The sequence below is a fragment of the Gavialis gangeticus genome, unplaced genomic scaffold (assembly GCF_001723915.1).
Source record: "Gavialis gangeticus isolate Ggan-Ray unplaced genomic scaffold, GavGan_comp1, whole genome shotgun sequence".
NCBI lineage: Eukaryota > Metazoa > Chordata > Crocodylia > Gavialidae > Gavialis > Gavialis gangeticus.
Window position 1 is genome coordinate 12306204 of NW_017728997.1, and position 11150 is coordinate 12317353.

Here is an 11150-nt window from a genome sequence, read left to right on the forward strand (position 1 = left end):
CTGGCCTCGCCTGGCCTCGGGGAGCGCGAGCGTGACCGCCGCACCACCCTGTCTGCGCCGGCGCCGGGGGGCCTGCGGGTTTATGTCCCGGGTCCTTGGGTCTTTATGTCCTGGGTCTTTTGGGTCTGTTCTTGCTCAGAAAGGATGACGGAGGAGAAGAAATGTTTAAGTGATGTCATTCTTTTCTGTTTTCCTGCTTTGAAGGAAGCGGGGAGTCGCAGCAGCCATGGCATCCCTTCCCAAGCCTGTAGAAACCTGGTGGGGTTTCCTTGGGAAGTTTGATTCATTCCGGTGTGGAATTAGCTGTCCCAATTTCCTGGTTCTCCATTTTGTATTAGTTTGTTGAAAGAGTGCCGTGACTTAAATATGAGATGATGCCTTGCTCTTTTCTTTTTTTAATATATAAGGAACCTGTTTTCAGTTATAAATGAGCCAAAAAAATGATGCATAGTGTCTAAATTATGTATTTCAAACTTGTATCTTGAAAGTAGGGAGACAAAAAGAAGAGCCTTGGGAAGCTCTGAGTCGGTGGTTCCCAAACTCTGACAGATTGCATGCCACCAATTTAAAACGATATAACCTTAGGTACCACCAGCAATTTTTTCTGTTCAGCTTTGGGTACCACCAACAAACTTTTGTCAGAGAGTAATTATAATAAATCTGTTAACATGTACCATGGACAGGTTGTCTGACTACCACTGGTGGTACATGTACTACAGACTGAGAAATGCTGCTCCAAGTTATTTGGAATTAATATCCTTGTGTTTACATCTTTCACGTCACACAGGAAGTAGAGAGAAGGAAAATCAGGCTTGCGTGAAGCGGAGATGGACTTGGATCTCTACCAAGAACGATAAAAGTGTTTTTGAAACTGCCTAACACAATGTAAACCTAACTTGATATGAAAAGGTTGGAGGGAGTGTTGTTGGGTGGCAGCTGTCCCCTGGGTGGAGAGGCGATGTCAGTGCCACATAAGTGAAATTGCAGGTTTTTATGTACACAAAGGTTGCACAGCACTCAAATTTAACTTTTTTTCCAACTACTCAGTCGGTCTAAGAAAAGATATCACATCTGCGCAAAGAAGCTCTTCTGCCAATTAAATTTAAAGCTTTTGTAATACATGACATACAGGGATTGGCAAAGACAGATTGTGGTATCTTGGTTCTTTAAAAAACAAAAAACCCCAAAAAGCTTGAACATGATTGTCAGGCTAAAGTTTAGAGTTCTGTCACCCAGCACTTTTCAGAGTTACCAAATCACAGACAGTAAACTTGAAAACAGGAGGAACTCCGGGGCACTGCATTTCTGGCAACAAGTCTGGTAGTGCCTAACCCAGACTTTGAATCCACCATAAGCTACTGAATCATTTCATATATTTCTTTTCTTTTTGTCTGAAAATTGATGGAAAAGGTGGTTTAAGTGTGCAGTAGCAATAAAAAGTGATACAGATACTCATATTTTATTTGCTTTTATATAGCTTGTTTACTGCCATAAATAGTGTTAGTTTTTGTACTGTTGCATCTCACCAAGCTGAGTGGTAGAAATGATCATGTAATTTTAGTTGGTTTGTCTAATTTTCTATTTTTCGTTTTAGAAGCGAATTCCCTTACAAGTGGAGGATGGGACACTTCTTCCTGGGGATTGAATTCTAATGCTGAACCTCAAACTCAGCTTATATCTACGACAGCAATCACCAAACCTGTTAGGAGGACGGTAGTAGATGAATCTGAAAACTTCTTCAGTGCCTTTCTCTCTCCAGTGGATGTTCAGAGCATACAGAAAAGTCCAGTGGTGTTTAAACCTCCAACCAAATCTCAGTGGCCCAAAGAAGAAGTGAACAGCACTTTAAAAGAATGTATCCACACCAGTCAGCCAGATGCATCAGTAGTAACAGAGCCAGAAACAAAAGACTCCTCTGTAATTACCCTAGTGGACTTGGAAAACCTTGATATTCCCCAGGAGAAATTAGAAGAGAGTTCTGCAATTAAAAATGATAGCGAGCATGAAGAAACCGCAAATGAAAGTTCAGCTAAAGCAGTCTCTACTCTAGATCTGAAAGTACCTGAAGCCGCTGTGAATGTGAAATCCGGCATAAGGAAGGATGGACCAGAAAGTGGACCCAACAGCCCTGCACAGTCTCTTACACCAGAGGCAAAAGACGTGAGCTTGGAAGCCAAGGAGCAGAAAAATGAGGACAGACAAAGCAATACACCTTCACCACCTATCAGCACTTTCTCCTCGGGCACATCCACAACTAGCGACATTGAAGTTTTGGACCATGAGAGTGTAATAAGTGAGAGCTCCGTTAGTTCCAGACAAGAGGCAGCAGATTCAAAATCGAGCCTTCATCTGATGCAGACTTCCTTTCAGCTCCTATCTACATCAGCTTGCACCGAGTATAATCGTTTAGATGACTTTCAAAAAATGACAGAGAGTTGTTGTTCCTCTGATGCATTTGAAAGAATAGACTCGTTCAGTGTGCAGTCGTTAGACAGCCGAAGCGTAAGTGAAATCAACTCGGATGATGAATTATCCGGCAGGGCTTGTGCTTCAGCATCTATTACAGTTGGCTCCTCGACACTGAAGACCGAGACAGTTGACTCTGTGAAAAATAAATCTGAAGAAGAATTGAATGAGATGCTTCTTGTGCATCCAGAGGAAACTGAAATGGAGGAGAGTGGGAGAAGTGCAACCCCTGTTAATTCTGAGCAGCCAGATATTTTGGTTGCTGCGGCTCAAACAGATGAAGAAGAAATGGTAAAAGTGGAGTGTACGGTGCAGCAGCAAGATGCTGAAACGTTGCCTGAACTGGACTGTGAAAAGGAAGAGCTTCGCAAGGTAATGAACATTTTTAACCCTGTGCATTTTGGAGGCTAAATTCAGCCCTGTTTTAAGTGGGTGAAACTACTTTGGCATCAGTGCATAGGCTTTGGTATGTACTTTACTTGTCCAGTATTTTTGAGCTAAATCATTCAATTCTAATAGAAAATTAAGTTCTTGATTCCCTTCCGTGTTGGAACTTGCCCATTCATCATTGCATAGAAGTCATCAGGGCTCTACCTGGGTATAAATACCAGTGCAGAAACCCGGCTGCAAGCATAGGGCCTTAATAGTAGAGCTCTCGTGTATAATTCTGGCTTCTTTGGCTGTAAATTTGATGATCCCAACCTATGAAGGGAACCTTTGACATTTTTTTTTATGATGGGGAATTATGAATTACTTTTACAGTAATCAGGAATCACATTTTGGATATATTTTGCTATGTAGACTTGCTGACTGTGAAACTCACTGCATGTAGCACCAGCTTAATTTTTTTAAAATGTGCTTTCTAGCAAGTGAAATGGCTTGGGAATAAGAACCACCTTTGAGCTATCAAAACCATGCTGAAAATATTGTCAGAATCACACAGTTTCTTAATGCATACCCTCTATCAGCAATATTTCTATTCAGAGATCTCACGTGAAAGATTGCATTTAACAAGTAGAAAGCCATGGGTTGTGTCTATGCATGTGAAAATACTGTGCATTAGGCTAATGGCAATTTTTATCCTTAACAGGCTTTCTTTAGAAAGACTAAAGCTACAAGGTTTTTTTTTTTGTTTGTTTGTTTTTTTTTTTTAAATGAAGAAGAGAAACATTTTACTGGGTACTGAATAGAATAAGTGTGGTTTGGATGTGAGGTTTAACTAAATACGAGGAGGAGAAATATGGAGGAGCACCACGTCCCAACTGATGGGACGTTAGGCTGGGACTCTAGAAACTGAGGTTCTCTTCTCAATCTTGTCCCTGCTGTACTAAGATGTAAGCAGCTTCCCCTTTCTGTGCCTCTTCCCCCTCCCAGACTATCCTGCCTGTGCTGAATTAAGCTCTGTCTGATAGGGCCTTGTTCCAAACATATGTTTGAACAGTATGTAACAGCCAGGCCCCATTCTTGATTTTTGGTTTTCTGGGTTTATTGTGATACTGGTATCAGCAGTGCTTTGGGATAAAAATCTAGGATTTTATTTAAAAAAAAATGCAGTTTTTTCAAGGAAAGTTAATGAGCATGTGCAATTAAATTATACAGAATTACAATTTAACCTTCAGATAAAAAAGTCCTCTTTAATAAGTTCCCCAGGTGTATAATTATACATTAAGCATTCTTTACTGTGAAGTTTATCTTCTTTTTTCAAAAGTCTGGAAAGAAAACTAAGTGCAAAAGGTCTAAAATGTTGTACCAAGACATTTACTGATTGGTATAATGTGTTACTGAGTGGTGATGTTCTTCATTAGCTCTTATTCTTGAGCTCCTTAAAACGTTGGGAGAATTTAAGACTCAGTGTAGAGCCAGAGTAAAGCCACTCTAATCCCTGTCATTTTATTTTTCTCATCTTCATGCCTAAAATTTTTCTCAGATGGTTGATTCGCTGACTGAGAAGCTGGGAAAGAGGGAAACCCAGTTATTGAGTGTTAGTAAAGAGAAGGCATGCTTAGAAGAAGCTTATGACAACCTGAAAGAGTAAGTAGCAAACTATCAGCAGTTCTGCATATATCTGCACTTTTTTGTTAATATATTGATAGGGGCTACATAAAATAGTGTGATGTACTAAAACAGGGGTAGGCAAAGATTTTTGGCCAGAGTGCCGGCATGTCGGGTGCGGGGGGGTGTACATGGCAGGACGCATTGTATATTAGTATATTTAATAATCATAAATGTTGCCGTTGTTGTGTATGCCTTTTTTGTTGAGCATGTTGCAATGAGAGAGAAAAAAAGAGACAAATAAGAGAAAGAGGAGAGGGAGAAAAAGGAGAGCAGAAAGAGAACCAGACACACATGCACACAGAGAACCACGTGCACAAACATAGAGAACCAGAACAGACAAATGCACACACATCCAGAACCAGACACGTGCACGCACACAGAGGCAGACAGACGCACAAAACCAGATGTTCAGGTGCTCAGAGCTGGGCTCCTAGGCCACTGGACAAAGTTCAGGCCATCAATGCCCTGGTCCTGCCAGACCCCTGTGCTTCCCTGGGGAGCCAGCCCCCAGGCTGCAGCACAGCTGGCCAAAGCCCTAGCCTGGAGCCTGGCCATCAGCCCAACCACCCACCCACCCTCCACAACTAAGCCTGCAAAAGGTGCAGTGCTCCTGGCAAGGGGCAGCGCCAGCCTCATCCAGGTGCAGGGCTGGGCTGGGGCTGAGCTCGGAGCAGGTGGAAGTCAGGCGGGCTCAGCTGCAAGCCCTGCTGCAAGCAGCCTGGGCTCTGTGGTGGGCAGCAGCTACCAGAGCTTGGGCCAGCTGCAGCCAGGAGGCTGCAAACAGCTGCTCCGGGCTCTGGCATCAGCTCCATACTGGTGGGTGTATGTGTGCCTCGGAGCAGGTGATGAGGATAGGGCGTGAAGCAGCACAGCCCTCCCACTGTCTGCTCTGAAGTGCCTGTGCACCCACCAGTGTGGAGCTAATGCCAGAGCCTGAAGCAGATGTTCGCAGCCTTCTGGCTGCAACTGGCCCAGGTTCTGGGTAGCTCCTGCCAACCATGGAGCCTGCTCTGCTTGCAACCACCCAGTTGCCTGCTGGGAGTAGCCCAGGCTTCATGGCTGGCAGCAGCTGCCTAGAAGCCAGGCTGGCGGTGGTGCGCCGAGCAAAACGGCCTCGCGTGCTGTGCTCGGCACATACCAGGGGTTGCTGACCCTTGTACTAAAAGAAGCATCTTCCCTTTATAGACCTCCTGTATATAATGTCAGATAGATTTCACAAGTAGTGTGAAGACATCTGTGTTTTCTGAAATGTGCTTGTAAATTATCAAATAAGGAATCACTTTTGACTTGGTCTGGATTGTAGTAAAGCTGTGTTAGGAGAACATGATAATGCATTTTCAATAAATTTGACATTTATGGTATGATACCAAACTATATTTGCACAGATCTTTTTGGGCACCTATACACATGATGGAGCTCTGCTCTGACGCATGCTAATTAGCACTCATCAGAACAGACTTTATTAATAGAGTCTTCGGTAAGTCTGCTGGAGCATGCTAATTAGTGTGCGCTTCAGCAGCTTCTGTGTCGTGTATTCAGCGTCCTGCATTTCAAAATGGTGGCGGAGGCACTTTAACCTTGTCGAACAGGCTTTAGTTAGTGTCCCTGCTACCATTTTGAAGCATGGGATGCTGAATACACACGACACTGAGGGAAAGTGCTTTCCCTGCCCCACCCCCCCGGAAGCATGTGTATAGATGTCCTTTAAGACCAGTGATATAATACATTGCCTTGTTGTCTTCCTGGCTTTAGACTGCACGTAACAATCAGACCCCAGTCTTGGTTTTTGCTTCCACGTGCCATTGCAATAGTACTGACTGTAGTGAGTTTTTAAAAAACAATGCTTGTTACATGTTGCTTGATGTGTCATAACAGTACAATTATCCTCAAATATTTTTACATGTAGTGAAGTGATCAGAATGAAAGAAGAGAGCAGTAGTATTTCATCTCTTAAAGAGGAGTTTGCTCAGCGTATAGCAGATGCTGAAAAGAAGGTCCAAGTAGCATGCAAAGAGAGAGATACAGCAAAAAAGGTAATCGGCTTTCTAGCTTTATTAAAATAAAGCAAGGTGAGGCTGTGTGGGAGCAAATCATAGAAGTAGAGTTGGAGGAAAACATGAGACTGGGTATCTATTGACAAGTTACTCATAGACCAATATAAGATGTGTCTGAGGGGGGAGACCTCTAAGACCAGATAATAGAGGTTGTTTTGTGCCTTGATCGATGAAAAGTGTTTGGGAATTCACTGCCCAGATATTTCAGGATTTTGGTCAGTGGGTATGTTCTTAGTCTACAAAAAATACATTAAGCAGTGTAATTGAAAAATTAAACTTATTTTGGCATGACAGATTTGTAAGAGAATTATTTAGAAGGCCACTGATAAAATTTGCACAGTGGGGCAAGTGGAGGTTGCGCTTTTATTAAAGAGAAGGAAATAGAACTCTGCATTATCTAATTCACTTGAATGAATGAGGAAGTGTTGGTTTTTCATATCAAGTGTGTATATATAGTAGAAGGGAGAGGCAAAGAAGTGTGGTGAAGAAAAACAGGTGTGTCAGTGCCCTTAAAAAAATAAGCTTAAAACTAGTCGTCATCTTCATTTTCCTTTTCTCAAGCGATTGTCATTGAATAGTTCCTGTTGAACAGGGTTCCCCCCTCCTCCCCTTTTACTTGAGATCTTTTGTTCTGTAACTAAAAGCTCAAGTCACTTTATGGTATGTTTAGGCTTGTTTTCCAGTGGAGAAAGTACTGTGTTAATTTAGTGTGTGTTTAAATAATGTTACTCTCTCATGTAAGCAGTCCTAAGTGCATTTGGTTCTCTTTAGGAAGTAAAGACTGTTAAAGAAGAATTGGCTACTAGATTAAATTGTAACGAAACAGCTGAACTACTGAAGGAGAAAGATGAACAAATCAAAGGACTTATGGAGGAAGGTGGGTATTGATCAAGAGGTCTTTTATGGTAAAAGTTTTTATCGTGATTTTGAATGTTTACCTTATTTCAGGCCAGTTTTGTGGTTGTAGGTCTTGTCACTGATAGGGAGATTGACGCTGTCAGCTGTAGCTCCACCGGCATGCCCCTCAGCAGTTTCTCCCATTGCCTACAGGTGCCTTTGGAACAACATCCACAATCTCTCACTCCAGAAAATGGCAACAGAGCTAGAAAATCCCAAATTCTTTTCTGAATAGAAGTACTGATTCACTTCCCTTAGTGTGGCCGACTATGCCATGCCTTTGTAGTGGATGCTTTCAATCGGAGGTGTCAAACTGAGGTGGCCCATATTCCTCCCCCTCAGCCAGGAGGCGGGCCGTAGCCAGAGAGGTGGGACAACCAACCTCTGTAGCCAGCCCATGGGGCTTATCACCAGGGCTGCTGGAGCTTGCTGGTGTGGCCATTAGCTAGGGGGTTAATGCCACTGCTGCTCAACTCCCTCCTCCCCCCATTTGCTTGAAGGGATTGTGGGGTGGCCTGGAAGATGCTTCCACATACAAAAAGCAGTTTTTCGGTGCAGCCCTCTACTTGTTATCCCCTGAATTACTAACAAAGCATTATCCAAAACATTTCTGCAGCTTGCCTTGATTCATTGCCTTTGGGGAAAATACATAATTCACAATAAATAGGTTAATTATTTTATTGCTCCGTGATAACAGCTGTTTGTTTTCACCTTCAAACTCTCCATGGAGTATACTGTCCTAATGATCTTATCTGGTGTTGTAGAATTAGCTCCCATCTCTGATTGGCCTGAGATGCTGATCTTCATCACCTCTTTCCAAACAAGCACATTCCTATTTTCTCCTAGGTTACCCCTCTTGGGTGGAGCTCCCTGTAAGTGTCCAAGGCACCTCCATGTCCCTTCAAATCCCTCTTTAAAACTCTCCTTTGCCCACAGTGGTTAGGCTGGTGAGTTGCTATGACAGCAATCTGTCGCTCCACGTGGTGTTATCTCATTTGTTGTCTTGTGTCCTTAAATCTGTATCTAGCTGTAATCTCTTGTTTTATACAAAAATTATATACTCTCTGGGGAAGAACACATCTTGTTTTGTGTTTGTACAGCACCTACATAGTGATGTTCTGGTCCAGGGCTAAAGTGTTTCAGTGCCACAGTAATACAAAGAGATGACGATTAAACATTCAGTTCACAGAAACGTGACATAAATGGACGGAGTACAAGTTAGTGACTTCGGGCAGTGCAGATCAAGTCATAGTTGTTTCTTGAGCTGCAGTGTAGACTTACAGGGTTAAGTAACTTGGTTTTGGTACCCTGTCTGTTTAATAGCAGTTCCTGTTGCCTTCTTTGCAGATGCAGTAATACATGCAAAGCACTCCTCTTCCTTAGATGAGTGTTCATTATTCATATAGATAATACACTCTCTTTCCATTAAGGATATCAGCATATTTTGTATTATATAGAGTAGGCTGATAAAAAGGGAAGTTCTGGGCATTTAGTCTTGCCTTATTTGCCATGTACAGTTCAGTGTGATTGGACTTTTGTCAGTTATTCCTCCAGAATCTTTGTATAATAGAAAAAATGTGCTTGCCACTTCAATACCAGTGCCTAATTTTTTTTTTAAAGGTATAGGTCAAAGCGTTTGGAAGAAAATCTAACAACTTTATTGCTGATTGTTTTGGGTTTTTTTAAGGTTCAACATTAGAATAGTGCAATTCCAAAGACTCTCTGTGATAGTAAATAAACACTGTCTTTTAATCATTTCCATTAATTATCTTTAACAATGTAACACAGTGTAAGGACATAGATCCTCTGTTACATAAAGCCCCGAAATAAACAAGCAGGTAAGTGTGAGATTGTTTTATAAAGGAGTCCCCTTTGTAAAAGTGTACCTTTTGGTTATACTGCAGTTCTGCTTCAACTTCAATCAGTTAGAGTTTGGAAATGTATGCTAGCATTTAACTTAATGCACATCTCTATTCATAGGAGAAAAGCTTTCAAAACAGCAGCTACAGAATTCCAACATCATTAAGAAGTTGAGAGCAAAAGAGAAAGAGAGGGAAAACACTAATGCAAAACAGAATAAAAAAATTAAGGAATTAGAAGAGGAGTTACAGCTTTTGAAACAGGTTAATTTTATTTGCAATCACATCCTAGACTTCCTTTTACTGTTATTGATTCTCATGTCTGCCAAGTGGTCCTTTTTGGGGGGGTTTCTGTGACAGCTTTTTTGTTCCTGGGTCTTTCATTTTTGTTTAGAGATTTCTGTTCTTACTCCCACTTCGGCAGCTTGGGCTGTGGTTTTGGGGTACCTTTACTTGGTGCATAAGAGATTTGTCATCATTTATTGTTTCTCGTCCTATGGTTCTTAATATTTGCATCCCTTCTTAGTAATTTTATTCCGCTGTACCTTTAAGTAGTTCATTTTAGATGGTTTTCTTCAAACATTTCATTTCTTAAAATAACTGATTCCTATTGATTAGTTGACATGTTGGTGTAACAGTGGTTGCCTATATTCTGTAATAACAGTGCATATCTTTAATCACTGTCAAACAAATTAATCTTCTTGTGAATTGCCTTGGAAGCTTTAGATGTAAATGTCTCTGTATGCTTGCAGAGTCCCTAGCCTCTTAGCGTTTGTCATATGTAGCTAGTTTACGAATTCCACATCTGTTCAGTGAGGTTAAATGAGCATTCCAGATTGACCTTTACAACCTTCATTTTGAAGTGTTCATAGTATTTTGTTTGTATTAAGGATGTCACTTTGGAGTGGACATACATCAATGAAACCCAAGAAGCTCGATGACAAGATAATTTATGTATGTTGCCATCTCATCTCAAGGGTGGGGCTTTTGTTAGGGGTGAAGAAGGCTTCCTATCAGTGGTGAACTTCATTGTCACCAGTTCCCTATACTCACACTCAGGAATATATGGCTTTACACAGAGGCCTGTCATTGACTCCTGAGTGTGTTGTTACCATCTAAGTGTGAAATGCTGAAGTGTAGTTGGAACTGCAGTTTGTGAGCTTTTTATAGAATTTGACTAAAGATTTGTTATAAAATCCTCAACCTTAAATGCAGCAGGTTGTTTGTTGCTGTTTTTTTCACTTAATTTTATAAACTGCTCTGTGTTGTTTGCCTGTTGGTTTTTTTACCTAATAGGTGCTTGATGGCAAGGAGGAAGTTGAGAAGCAGCATCGAGAGAACATTAAACAACTCAACAATGTGGGAGAGCGGCAAGAGAAGGATCTTAGCAGGCTTCAGGTGGAGGTGGAAGAGCTTGAAGAAAAGAACCGAAGCATTCAGACAGCACTTGACAGTGCATACAAGTAAGCAGGTGTTGAAAAACAAAACACGTTTACATTCAGAATTTCCTCTGTGGAGTGCCTGGGACATCCTTGCAATGTGCAGTTTCATAGTTTCTAGGGTCGGAAGGGACCTGAGCAGATCATCTAGTCCAACCCCCTGCCGTGGCAGGAAGAGCACTGGGGTCAAATGACCCCAGTAAGGTGGTCATCCAACCTCCTCTTAAAAACCTACAGGGTGGGAGCCTGCACCACCTCACTTGGAAGCTGGTTCCAGACCCTAGCCGCCCTGACCGTGAAGTAGCGCCTCCTGATGTCCAACTTAAACCTTCCCTCTGCCAGCTTGTGACCGTTGTACCTGGTCACTCCTTGCGGCGCTC

At 42.0% G+C, this 11150-nt stretch overlaps 1 protein-coding gene across 1 annotated transcript in view; it reads left to right on the plus strand.

The window, feature by feature from the left end:
• TMF1 (TATA element modulatory factor 1) overlaps positions 1-11150 on the plus strand; it is a 21783-nt gene that overhangs the window by 345 nt on the left and 10288 nt on the right. Inside the window, exons 2-7 of the mRNA XM_019504783.1 lie at positions 1595-2838; positions 4394-4497; positions 6428-6554; positions 7347-7452; positions 9453-9595; positions 10628-10794. Coding sequence (XP_019360328.1) covers positions 1595-2838; positions 4394-4497; positions 6428-6554; positions 7347-7452; positions 9453-9595; positions 10628-10794 — 1891 coding nt within the window. The remainder of the gene's footprint in view (positions 1-1594; positions 2839-4393; positions 4498-6427; positions 6555-7346; positions 7453-9452; positions 9596-10627; positions 10795-11150) is intronic.